The 14,314-nt window shown below is 44.2% G+C and overlaps 1 protein-coding gene across 1 annotated transcript in view; it reads left to right on the forward strand.

Moving 5' to 3' along the window:
- The first annotated feature begins 847 nt into the window (after positions 1-847).
- The window catches only part of NPHS1 (NPHS1 adhesion molecule, nephrin), a 36,621-nt gene continuing 23,154 nt past the window's right edge, over positions 848-14,314 (forward strand). The window contains exons 1-7 of the mRNA XM_063943928.1: positions 848-934; positions 6,563-6,760; positions 9,248-9,370; positions 9,922-10,053; positions 11,421-11,499; positions 11,878-11,981; positions 12,708-12,829. Of these exons, the coding sequence (XP_063799998.1) occupies positions 886-934; positions 6,563-6,760; positions 9,248-9,370; positions 9,922-10,053; positions 11,421-11,499; positions 11,878-11,981; positions 12,708-12,829 (807 nt within the window). The 5' untranslated portion in view covers positions 848-885. The remainder of the gene's footprint in view (positions 935-6,562; positions 6,761-9,247; positions 9,371-9,921; positions 10,054-11,420; positions 11,500-11,877; positions 11,982-12,707; positions 12,830-14,314) is intronic.

A 14,314-nucleotide genomic window follows, 5' to 3' on the forward strand; every position in this document is an offset into this window, starting at 1 on the left:
TCTGGTATTATAAAGGAAGCGGTGTGTGTGTGTGTGTGTGTGTGTGTGTGTGTGTGTGTGTGTGTGTGTGTGTGTGTGTGTGGGGTGGGGGGGGGGAGGGGGAGGAGAGCTGTAAATCTGGGAGTCAAAGAGCAATAGCTAAACTTCACAATGTATCTGTAGCTGCAGAATCGTCCCTATTATTTATTTTTACAGTTTATAGTTTATGTACAAGAATGCACACTTTACGGGGAGATTTATGAAATCTTGGAGAGAGATAAAGTGGAAACAGATAAAGAACCAACCAATCAGCTCCTGTCATTTTACAGGTTATGCTAGAAAGAAGAGAGTTAGCTGGTTGGTACTTTACCTCTCTCCATGGGGTAGATGTACTAAGCTTTGGAGAGTGATAAAGTGGAGAGAGGTAAAGTACCAACCAACCAACTCCTAACTGCCATGCTACAGACTGCGTTTTGAGAATGACAGTTAGGAGCTGATTGGTTGGCACTTTATTTCTCTCCACTTTATCACTCTCCAAAGCTTAGTACATCTACCCCATGGAGAGAGAGAAAGTACCAACCAACCAACTCCTAACTGCCATGCTACAGACTGCGTTTTGAGAATGACAGTTAGGAGCTGATTGGTTGGTACTTTATCTCTCTCCACTTTATCACTCTCCAAAGCTTAGTACATCTACCCCATAGAGAGAGGTAAAGTACCAACCAACCAACTCCTAACTGCCATGCTACAGACTGCGTTTTGAGAATGACAGTTAGGAGCTGATTGGTTGGTACTTTATCTCTCTCCACTTTATCACTCTCATGGGCGATATATAATCTACAATCTGTGTTATTACAGGGCCGAGGACACTTAACTCCTGAGGTGTGTTTTCCATTTGTATGAGCCATGGGTTCTGTGGCTGCCATCCTCGGCTGCTGTCTCTGTATCCTCGGAGGTATGTACAGCAGGTTCTCCCACCGTCCCTAATTAATTACCAAGTATAATCCAGGTTTTAAAGATTTGTCCCTGTCTCTGGACCTTTCCCTAATAATTTTTCTTTGTACACTATAAATTCCCAGAGCTTAGCGTCATGTGTCGTGATTCCCCGGCTTTAAGAATTAGAGATAGAATTTATTGAAACTCTTATGTAATAAAAAGGTTTTTTGGGAGTGTGTAAACACTCCCACTCCTGGCGCACCTTGATTATATAAATTCAAAGAAAGCTGGACAACAGCTGCAAGCACTGGGGGACTGCTATTTCCCCCAAAAGACAGAAATAAAATATATATACAAGTGCTGCGCTTGAAGTGAGCTAGGTTAATTGGTACTTAGTGAAAAAATAAGTATATAAATAGGTGTCTGCTCCAATCAATCAACAGCTCACACGGAACTTGCTGATAAACAAATTTAATAATACACACAAGATAAATAAAAAGACAATTGTAAAAACAAATGTTTAAAACTAGCTCAAGCACACTGATACATTTGCTGAATGGATCACTGAAATAAAAAGTTTGTAAATAGTGTCACTTCAATGTTGCCACAATAGACCTGATTGTGGTCTCTTTGTATCAATTGGAACTGATAAATGACAGTTAGTACAGCCTGTTGGAGAATGAATGTAAGAAACTCTTGTACCTCTAAGCTACTGGCGTCCCAGTGCAGAGGAGAAGCCGCTGATTATAATTACCCGTCCTGTGGGAAATGCAATGACGCGGCACAAGAGGTACCGGAGCAGCTACCGTGCGTCCGCCGTTGGCACTAGCAAAGTGCAGATGGTAGGATCTTGGCGAGCCGGTAGTGGTGCTGCAGTGATACGCTGGGCTGGCGTTCCGGTTAAAAGTTCTCCACAGCTGATTGAGCAGGTTCAAGAAGCACCACTGCGGGTGAAAGTGACTGGCAACACTCAGTGCGTCCGTGAGCAATACGAAGGAGTGACGTCAGCGCGTTTCGTCCCGTATCCCGGGACTTCCTCAAGACGAACTTGAGGAAGTCCCGGGATACGGGACGAAACGCGCTGACGTCACTCCTTCGTATTGCTCACGGACGCACTGAGTGTTGCACTTTGCTAGTGCCAACGGCGGACGCACGGTAGCTGCTCCGGTACCTCTTGTGCCGCGTCATTGCATTTCCCACAGGACGGGTAATTATAATCAGCGGCTTCTCCTCTGCACTGGGACGCCAGTAGCTTAGAGGTACAAGAGTTTCTTACATTCATTCTCCAACAGGCTGTACTAACTGTCATTTATCAGTTCCAATTGATACAAAGAGACCACAATCAGGTCTATTGTGGCAACATTGAAGTGACACTATTTACAAACTTTTTTTTTCAGTGATCCATTCAGCAAATGTATCAGTGTGCTTGAGCTAGTTTTAAACATTTGTTTTTACAATTGTCTTTTTATTTATCTTGTGTGTATTATTAAATTTGTTTATCAGCAAGTTCCGTGTGAGCTGTTGATTGATTGGAGCAGACACCTATTTATATACTTATTTTTTCACTAAGTACCAATTAACCTAGCTCACTTCAAGCGCAGCACTTGTATATATATTTTAACTCTTATGTAATAATCAAATTCTGCAAACCGGGCATGCTGGCATTTGCAGTGCTTCATAGTAGATGGATTATATACTTTACATGCACAGTATATGAGAGAAATACGTTTGATGGGGGTCATTCTGACTCGATCGCACGCTGCAGTTTTTCGCAGCATAGCGATCGGGTCAGAACTGCGCATGCGCCGCAGCCGCATGGCCACCCGTCGCTGCGCAACGATCGCCTCTACCTGATTGACAGGCAGAGGCGGTCGATGGGCGGGAGGGGATGAAACGGCGGCATTTGGCCGGACCATGCGGGGAGTGGCTTGCAGCAGCTGCGTGACGTCACACGCAGCCACTTCGGGCCGGGGAGCGATGAGTAGCTCCCAGCCAGCACGCTAAAGCTGCGCTGGCCGGGAGCTACTCTTAAAGTGCAAAGGCATCGCCGCTGTGCGACTAGCCCTGTGCTGGGCGTCCCCCGCATGTCAGTGTAAATTTAGCACAGCTACGATCAACTCGGAATGACCCCCGATATCTGCTGTAAATACACAATAGGGAGTGTGAAAGAGCCGTTTCCAAAGGGAGGCTTATTTTTATTTATAAGTATAGGTCCTGTATTTTGCAAATAGCAATATATCATTTGCAGGTCTGGCCGATCGCTGCAGAGGCCAAATATCCAGATCCGTCTTCATTTAGTGTTGTTAGAAAATGACCAGGCACATACTGTAGGGGGAGTTTGATCAAATCTTGGAGAGAGATAAAGTGCCAGCCAATCAGCTCCTAGCTGTCAGTTTACTTGCTGTGCTAGAAAAATAGCAGAAGCTGACTGGCTGGTGCTTCATCTCTCTCCACTATATCTCTCTCTCTCCAATATTTGATAAATATCCCCCTATAGTGAGATATTACATTTTCTAAGTCCACTGTATATACAGTAAATAACACTTGTTGTAATTGTTCCTATTTTTGAATCTATGCTATTTTATGAACATAGGTGAAAATCATTGCAGAGATTCTAAAAAGAGAATTACATCCAGTGTATGGAAACATAATGGCCATTGTGCGCCCAAGGACAGCGGCGATACATTAAATCATCAACACCGTATCCATGGAAATTATTTGAAAAAGATGGAAACATTTCTGCCTTTTTATGTTAGAGTTTACAATGTATCCATTTTAATAGCCGATCACTTTGCTAGGAACCAGTGACGTGGCCGGGACGCTCCCTGACCAATATTCATGAGGCCCTATGAATATTCATGAGACCTGACTAATATTCATGAGGCCTGACCAATATTCATGGGGACTGACTAAAAATCATGGGGCCTGACCAATATTCATGAGGCCCTATGAAAATTCATGAGACCTGATTAATATTCATGGGGCCTGACTAATATTCATGAGGCCTGACTAATATTCATGGGGACTGACTAATATTCATGGGGCCTGACTAATATTCATGGGGACTGACTAATATTCATGGGGCCTGAGTAATATTCATGAGGACTGACTAATATTGCAGGGGCCTGACTAATATTCATGAGATCTGACTAATATCCATGGGGACTGACTAATATTCATGGGGCCTGAGTAATATTCATGAGGACTGACTAATATTGCAGGGGCCTGACTAATATTCATGAGATCTGACTAATATCCATGGGGACTGAGTAATATTCATGAGGCCTGACTAAGATTCATGAGATCTGACTAATATTCACGAGGCCTGACTAATATTCATAAGATCTGACTAATATTCATAGGGCCTGACTAATATTCGTGGGGCCTGACTAATATTCATGAGGACTGACTAATATTCATGGGGCCTGACTAATATTCATGGGGACTGACTAATATTCATGAGGCCTGACTAATATTCATGAGATCTGACTAATATCCATGGGGACTGAGTAATATTCATGAGGCCTGACTAAGATTCATGAGATCTGACTAATATTCACGAGGCCTGACTAATATTCATAAGATCTGACTAATATCCATGGGGCCTGACTAATATTCATGGGGCCTGACTAATATTCATGGGGACTGACTAATATTCATGAGGCCTGACTAATATTCATGGGGACCGACTAATATTCATGGGGACTGAATAATAATCATGGGGCCTGACTAATAATCATCGGGACTGACTAATATTCATGAGATCTGACTAATATCCATGGGGCCTGACTAATATTCATGGGGACTGACTAATATCCATGGGGACTGACTAATATTCATGGGGACTGACTAATATTCATGAGATCTAAGTAATATTCATGTGGCCTGACTATTATTCATAGGTCCTGACTAATATTCATGAGGACTGACTAATATTCATGGAGACTGTATATTATTCATGGGGCGTGATTAATATTCATGAGTCCTGACTAACATTCATATGGCATGACTAATATTCATGGGGCCTGACTAATTTTCATGGGGACTGACTAATATTCATGAGATCTGACTAATATCCATGGGGACTGACTAATGTTCATGGGGACTGACTAATATTAATGAGATCTGACTAATATTCATGGGGCCTGAGTAATATTCATGAGTCCTGACTAATATTCATGGGCCTGACTAATATTCATGGGGACTGACTAATATTCATGAGATCTGACTAATATCCATGGGGACTGACTAATAATCATGGGGACTGACTAATATTCATGAGATCTGACTAATATTCACGGGGCCTGACTAATATTCATAGGTCCTGACTAATATTCATGAGGACTGACTAATATTCATGGAGACTGTATAATATTCATGGGTCATGATTAATATTCATGAGTCCTGACTAACATTCATGAGGCCTGACTAATATTCATGGGGCCTGACTAATATCCATGGGGACTGACTAATATTCATGGGGACTGACTAATATTCATGAGATCTAAGTAATATTCATGTGGCCTGACTATTATTCATAGGTCCTGACTAATATTCATGAGGACTGACTAATATTCATGGAGACTGTATAATATTCATGGGGCGTGATTAATATTCATGAGTCCTGACTAACATTCATGGGGCCTGACTAATATTCATGGGGCCTGACTTATATTCATGGGGCCTGAGTAATATTCATGGGGCCTGAGTAATATTCATGAGTCCTGACTAACAATCATGGGGCATGACTAATATTCATGGGGCCTGAGTTCTATTCATGAGGCCTGACTAATATTCATGGGGCCTGACTAATATTCATGGGCCTGACTAATATTCATGAGATCTGACTAATATTCATGGGGCCTGACTAATATTCATAGGCCCTGACTAATATTAATGAGATCTGACTAATATTCATGGGGCCTGAGTAATATTCATGAGTCCTGACTAATATTCATGGGGCCTGACTAATATTCATGGGCCTGACTAATATTCATGGGGACTGACTAATATTCAAGAGATCTGACTAATATCCATGGGGACTGACTAATAATCATGGGGACTGACTAATATTCATGAGATCTGACTAATATTCACGGGGCCTGACTAATATTCATAGGTCCTGACTAATATTCATGAGGACTGACTAATATTCATGGAGACTGTATAATATTCATGGGTCATGATTAATATTCATGAGTCCTGACTAACATTCATGGGGCATGACTAATATTCATGGGGCCTGAGTAATATTCATGAGTCCTGACTAACATTCATGGGGCATGACTAATATTCATGAGTCCTGACTAACATTCATGGGGCATGACTAATATTCATGGGGACTGACTAATATTCATGAGGACTGACTAATATTCATGGGCCTGACTAATATTCATGATATCTGACTAATATTCATGAGGTGCTGGTTCCTAGTGAATTTATCATCGACATTTCAGTCAAACTGCACAAGTGAAAGCTTTAGTGGTCTATTTGTTTGCTTTCATTGTGCAGAGAGCTTCCATATGAGACACACCTATACAGCTTCCACCTGCTCAGTTCCAGAGATGCGTCCTACAGATGGCTAGGAACACTAAAGAGCTCCTAATGTAATAATCTGTAACTGAAGGCTGCAACTCTCTCTCCTCAGGTGTTGCTGCCATACAGCAGGCCTTCCGCGTCCAGCCGGATAACGTCACTGCTTTACAGGGATCTACGCAGGTGCTGGGCTGCGAGGTGGAACATGCATCGGGGACAGTGCAGTGGGTAAAAAACGGGCTCCTGCTGGGACCTGACAGGAAAATTCCAGGGTTCCCTCGTTACAGTATGACTGGAGACCCACAGAAAGGTAGGAATTAGATGGGCCTGCTTCTGCAAAACCTGCCAATTTCGTGGTGACAATGTAGGGATGGTTATCAATGATTTTGCCAATGATGGCAAAGGTTCAATAGTTCACCACCATGGATAGCAGAGAGATCCCCATCCTTCCTTCGGGATTGGCAGCCGCTGCCTGGTACTCTGTGTGAGAGAATTAGTAGCCATCAATGGTGTAGCCACTCACTGGTCATCTCCAGACTGGACTACTGTAATCTCCTCCTATATGGCCTCCCTGACAAACACCTCTTTCCACTCTAATCTATCCTCAATGCTGCAGCCTGGCTCATCTTCCTCTCCAAACGTACTACATCCACCTCACCTCTCCTACAAGACCTTCACTGGCTTCCCTTCCTTTTCAGAATCCATTTCAAGCTTCTCACACTCACTTACAAAACCCTCACTCACTCCTCTCCCATCTACATCTCTGACCTTATCTCCCTTTACATTTCCACCCGTCCTCTTCGCTCGACAAATACACCCCGCCTCTCCTGCCTACTGCTCACTTTCTCCTATTCCGACCTCCAAGATTTTGGCTGTGGTGCTCCCTACCTCTGGAATTCTCTAATACTCTCCCCCTCAGACTCTCCACCTCTCTACAAAACTTCAAACGGGCTCTCAAGACCCACTTCTTTACCAAACCCAGCCAACTCTCATCCTAACCCTCTGTTCCACGCTCACTTTCTACCCCATCTGAGTCACCCCTGCCTGTCTGCCCCAGTGGCAAACGCAGGATTTGCATGGGGGTGTTCCAGAACTGGGCGGAGCCAATCACGGGGGTGGGGACTGAGGTGACCCAGTATATGTTGGGTCCGTAAAACTATATCATATGTGTGTGTGTGTGTGTGTGTGTGTTTATATGTATGTATGTATGTATATACATGTGTATATATGTATGCACATGGATATATATGTACTATAATTAAAATAAAGTAAACTTTTATTGCATTTACAAGTGCCACCAGGAAGACAGCAGGCTGCAGAGGACGCTAGACAGCCATTAATAATACTCATGCAGCTTATAAAAAAAAAAAAAAAAAATTAGTGGAGGGGGGTTTCTGGGTGCTCGGAAACCCCCCCTGGGTGCGACACTGTGCCCCTCCCATTTAGAGTGTAAGCTACCACGAGCAGGTCCCTCTTCCCTCATGTACTTTTCTCTCTGTTACTTAGACTATCTTCTACTCCATACTTCCTACAATGGCACCTAACCCTTGGTTTCTGCCGCCCTGATGCTTATGTCAGTGTCCAGTCCCCTGATGCAGCAATGTTTATATACCATATACTTGTCCTACATTGTCTTATACTGTAAATCCCTTTTGTCCTGTTTTGCTGACTTATGTACTATGTGAGGCGCTGAGGAACCCTTGTGGCGCCATAAAAAAATAAAAATGAAAATACAGTAATAATGGGATACAGTAATTAATTATGCCGACCACACTTAGGTTGACAGCCATTAGGTTGACCACTATTGGTCGACATGCATTAGGTCGAATTGAACAAGCTCGACATGGAAAAAGGATCGACGTGAGTTTTTCACGTTTATTTTCATTTTTTAAACTTTTTCATACTTTTCGATCCACGTAGACTACGATTGGGAATAGTAACCTGTGCCGAGAGCAGCGGTGGCGAGCGAAGGGACACGGTTCACTAACTGGGGTTCCTCATCACTTTACGAAGAAAGCGACACCAAAAAAAGTAAAAAAACTTATGTCGACCTTTTTCCACGTCGACCTAATTACCCATACCCATAATAATAACATAATAATAATAATAATAATAATAATAATAATAACAGTTTCCCATCGATCATTTACTGCCATTGTCGTAAACCATTGATAGCAGCGTTGATGGAGACCATCGATGGTGAAACACGATGGTGAAACACGATGGTGAAACACGATGGTGAAACACGATGGTGAAACACTCGATGGCCATCCCCATGACAGATGAAATGTTGATGTAGAACGCGGCGGAGTGATCTATGTTTTCCACAGCACATGCGTCTAAGTCGCACCGCGCAGGTGTAGCAATGGTCATGCGCAGTGAGGACTTATCCTCAAACTGATGAATAGAGAGCATGTGAGGGCGGCAGCGGTGGATCCCCTAACCATCCCGTACGTGGTTAAAATGGCTGAGAAGGTCAATTATCGTTCAGTGTGCGTCCAATGGTTGCTAGTGGTGATGGAAGGCAGGATTCTCCTTATTAAAGTCACAGGACCTGCAAATTTTTTTATTAAGTCCTTTTTTTTCTAACCAGAATTAGGATTTTTTTTTTTAGTTCAACTGGATTGTTTGGCTCATGCATTAGTGCACCCCCTGGTGGTGACACCAGTATTACTGCTGCAATATGACAGGCAATGATATAGGACACTCGGGCTACCCTGCTTGTGTATCCAGGGGGAACTTGCTGTATAATAATTTTCTTTTCCTAATTGGATATGTGTATTTATGAACTCTGCAGGGGAGTACAACCTACGCATTGAGCGGTGTGAGCTGTCGGATGACACTGAGTATGTCTGCCAGGTGGGGAGGTCAGAGGTCAGCCTGGGAATCATTTCCAGTACATCCTTGCTGACTATCCTGGGTAAGTGGCATGGGGCATCACGTGGCGTGTCTCCAACCTCGCGTGCTCCGTCTCATGTCTTCCCTTAGTCGTTGATTGTGGAGACCATGCTCTGCCCATTTTCTCAGCCATGTGTCTGCTCACGCCTGTTTCCGTCTCCATCTTGTTTGGTATACCGGATGTTTGTTTTCTGCCTGGTTGCCACTGAAAAATTGTGATGGGCCCCCAGTACGTGTAATCATAAAGTCCCATGTTTTCATGTCTTTATTTGACTGCGTTAAGTTTATAGTATGTATTCTTTAATGACCTAAGATATATTATGTGGCTGGCATAGGGGACACTCCTCAGACGATAAGAAGGCTTATAGCTGTCTTGCGAAATGCGTTATATTATTTTTCCCTCTGGAATGTGGCCCCTATGCCGCTGAGACCTCTGCAAATTTGCATGGACTCCTCTAATGTTCTAGTTGCATTCTTAATGACTTTTCTCGAAACTACGATATAAACATTCTGCCATTTTTCTATCACCCAACGTTTTTTTTTAATATGGTCACTTTGTCTCTCTTCTACCAGTACCCCCAGAAGCTCCTGTGTTTAAGGATCATGTTGCGGGGAGTTCCGTCACGTGGGTCTATGGGGAAGAGTATTCAGTCACCTGTAGCATCCTCAATGCCAAACCAGCTGCTCTACTGACCATCACCAAGAGTAAGTATGAGTGACGGGGTTGGATGGTATCTTGGGAGGGAGACATTTGAAAACCAAGATGCCAACACTCAGGGATAAATTTACTAAGCTTTGCTTTGTTTACTAAGGTTTGTGTTCATTTAACTCCTTCCAAAAAGATAGTATTAGGGTTAGGCAGTTTCTAAACCACTATCCCAGCAGGATCCCGCTGCAAACCTGTTGTGAACCTGACATGGTTTGGAAGCCTGCAGAGATCCCAAAGATATTGAAATAAATAAAAATGATGTGTAGATATCCCTTCCTATTGGAAGCCTTGGGTAAATTAGCCTAGGCTGGTGGTTAAAAATGGTGGGGGCGGAGGACAAAATGCACAAATGCAGTTGGGGCCCCTTTATATTTCACTAACCAATATTAGGCTCTATTAGATGGGACTGGTGACATCAAAGCAGGGCACCAGACACACGGCATGGGGGTCACTCTGTCATAATGTCAATCAGCCCTAGATTGCTCAGCCCAAGGCTGGCATCCCTGTGGAAGTGGTGATCCCCCAAAAATGGGTTAGACAACTCCATTGCTAATGGGTACTGATGTAATTAATGATATTAGTATTAATATTGTTCTTTATACTGTAGGAGGACTACTGATTTCAGCAAGCCTGCCAGACATGAAAGCACTTGGACAACCACAAGTGCCAACATGCTATGGCATCATGGGTCTGCTGGCAGCTGTTGTCCGCATGCAAGAAAAAATTATACAAAAGAGGAGACACACACACTGAACATTGTAATATTTTATTAAAGTAAAATACACCGCTCATTCTACACTTTAATACACACAATTCCAAGAAATCGCATCCTCTTCAGTACATGTTGGCATCCCTGAGTCTTGGTGCAACCAAAAAAACACGCTACTTCTCCTCCAGGAGCCTCACCGCTAATGGGAGGTCACTTGTGGACTCTCTCCATAGAACTGAACTGATTGGTCAGAGTACAGCAGTACCCATGTTCTGACCAATGAGCATGGGTTTTCAGCAGGGTAGGAGTCTAGAAACACATCAACAGTAGGTTCTCTTTAAAAGATCAAAGGAGATGGCATTTGAGATACAGATAATTGTGGTTGGGGTATGAGATGTTTCAGGACACTGTCACTGTGCCTTATGGCAAATATTGTGTGAGGGGTGAGGCGGTAATGAAGTCAGACCTACTGCAGTCCACGCTCTGGTCTTCCACAACTCCAAAGAAGCTTGAGTTTCTCTTGCTGCTAGTTGCAAGTTATAAGACAACTAGTTTATGATCAAGTGGTCTGAAATATTTTAGCTTAGGCTGCAGGGAAAATGTCTTCTACACTTTAGGAATGTATTAAGTCTCTGATGTCCTCTTTATGACCAGGTGGGGTGGACGTTCCCGCAGATTCCAGCAACAGTCCTGGATCCGAGGAAAAACTGGAAAATACGGAGATTACTGCAAAGTGAGTGTGGACACAACACAACATGGGGTGGGGGATCCCTGGCTTTAGCGGCCCATGCATTCTTGCGTTTTGATGACTGATGAGGGTGCAGCATGTCTGGGTGAAATGCGTCTGCAGAACCTCACCAACACTGTATTTTAGAATATTTATAGTTTGACAGAGACTGATGGAGAATGCAGTGCTAACACGAACACTCAACGCCGCGTGTGGGGTCATAGGCAGTTGTGCCTCATGCGGCGATTGAGCCGTTAGATCAGATCTGTCTGAGTTGGCTGCATACCATTGTAGTAGATCAACCCCTTGGGTCACACAGCCGAATCCGCCCGGGCACTGTCACTTTTTGTATGACCAGGGTCTGAGTTTCTCCCTCTCTTGCAGGGTCACCCCGCAGAGCACAGATAATGGAAACCTAATTGTCTGCTCGGGACTGAACCCGGCTCTCCAGACACCTCTCACCGTGAGCTTCACCATGAATGTGCTGTGTGAGACAATGCTATACTGTAACTGTACCCACCATTTACATCTCATTCAATCACATGATCTAGCAGGACGTATCATCCTCTATATTGCGCCAAACATTCTAATGCTCTGATTGGCTGCAGGTTTCTCTCTCTCCGCCATTTCCTCTGCTACATTTCAATGCGTGTCCTGCTTTGGGGATAGATGTATCAAGCCTTGCACAGAGATAAAGTGGAGAAGTTATCCAAAGCAACCAATCAGATTCTTACTGTCATTTATCTAGCACAGTCTTTGAAGTGGCAGTGAGAAGCTGATTTGGGCTTAGGGCAACTACTCCACTTTATCTCTCTCCAAGGCTTGATACAACCCGCCCTCGGAGAGCTAACACAATAAGCGCTCGGATCTGAGCCAAAGCCCCCTAAAAACAAAACAACATATGAACATTTCTGTGCCACTTATATAAACAACCCCAACATGCAAAACTATATCCAAACTCTGCAATTGTTAAACATATATTGTTAAAGGAATTGTGATACACAGTGTTATTCCTCTCACAGTGCACATGTTGCCTAGGCACAGTGGAGGCGGCCATGTTGCAGCCTTAACTGAGAATGCAACAGAGCAATATAGTGCAGGCAAAATGGCTGCCTCCACTCTGTTTAGTCAATGGGCACATTGCAAAGAATTTAGTTTTCTTCTTGTATTCACTGCTTCGTCCTTCCTCTCATTTATCTCATATGTCCTCATAGTTCCCCCTGACACCCCAACTATTGAAGGTTACGAACAACTGGTTGTAAAAGCTGATGAAGTCCTGAAACTGACCTGTACGTCCAAAAGTGGGAATCCTCTGGCTACTCTGCAATGGTTAAAGGTGAGATTTTAGGTCTGAGATTTAACCAGTGCTTGACTACACTACTGACCTACGCATAGCGCAGCCATTTTGTGAGCTCAACCCCTATGCAGCCTGTCCGTTTTTTTGTTCTTGGAACTAGTGACATTACTGAGAAGTGCCCATAGGTGTGCGCAGGGGGGGTGCCTGGTGCGCACAGGCACCCCCTAATGTCTGGCACCTCGATCTCACATGCCTGATGCAGCAATTGCCGAGCAGCCTGATTACTGTCCCCTCTGCGCTGCACCCTGTCAGGACCGCATTACTGACCAGACGCCTGGGTAAATCAAGGATGCCACCGCCCACCCGTCACACCCGCCACATGCCCACCTCTCTCCTTCTATGCTATGCCTACACCAGCCACTGATAAGTAGCAGCATGCAGCCAGCGTTCCTCTTAGGAAGACAAATTCAATACTGGCAGGCAGTCGGCAGCAGCATTGACACGTCACTCGTTTTTTCCAGCAGCAGCAGCAGTACTAGTCTGCGACTGTCAGTGTCAGTGAGTGACTGACTTGTAAGTAAGCTGCTGCAGCTTGCAGGGGAAAGAGAGGGGGAGCCAGACCAGGCTGAGGAGGAGCAGTGTAATTGCAGTGAGTGCCATCATGGGTGTTTGTTTGGTGCACACCACAACATCTGACAATGTATCTGCTTTATTAGGATTGGCACAAGGGTGGATATTTTATATTGCGCTGACGTCAATAGATGGTGCTAGACACGCCCAAAAGGCGGTGCTAGACACACCCATCCGACGGTGCACCCCCTAATAAAATGTGCTGCACACGCGTATGCTCACTAATATTCATGAGGCCTGACTAACATTCATGAGGCCTAACTAACATTCATGAGGCCTGACTAATATTTTTGAGGCCTGACTAACATTCATGAAGCCTGGCTTACATTAATGATGTGCAGGTTCCTAGTATATTTATAGGGTACTGTCTCATGAATATTAATTTACTACCACTTGAACTGGGATTAGGAGCTTATTTGCCCCTCAGAGGCAACTGGCATGCCCACCCGTGCTCTGACCATGTCTCAGTGGCGATGTGTTTATGCCTTTATTGTCTGTGCATACTCAGCACTTGGGAGGTGGGCTGTCCTGTATCCAGCAGTTGAGAGCTGGTATCTGGCCTCACCCATAGGATATGTAGCCTGCAGGTGTGTATATATAGAGAGAGCAATCAGCGCAGTACAACTGTGACCGCCCCTGGTCCATAAGGAGATGTCACAGGTCCTCACTGATCTTTAGGCGAACATCTTTTTTTAAATTATTATTGTAGCTCAAAATACTTTTCTTCTGGGTTGCTTTTCCATATATATGGAACGGCTGACTCTTTGCCACAAATGGCGGCTGGATCATGTGTACACTGTACACTGTACTACTGGCTGCAGGTTGGTGATGCTTGTACACACAGCCCAGTCATGATCATTGTCCCACCAAAACTTCTGTCAGTCTAGAGATTGT

This window comes from Pseudophryne corroboree, chromosome 10 (assembly GCF_028390025.1).
Source record: "Pseudophryne corroboree isolate aPseCor3 chromosome 10, aPseCor3.hap2, whole genome shotgun sequence".
Taxonomy (NCBI): Eukaryota; Metazoa; Chordata; class Amphibia; order Anura; family Myobatrachidae; genus Pseudophryne; species Pseudophryne corroboree.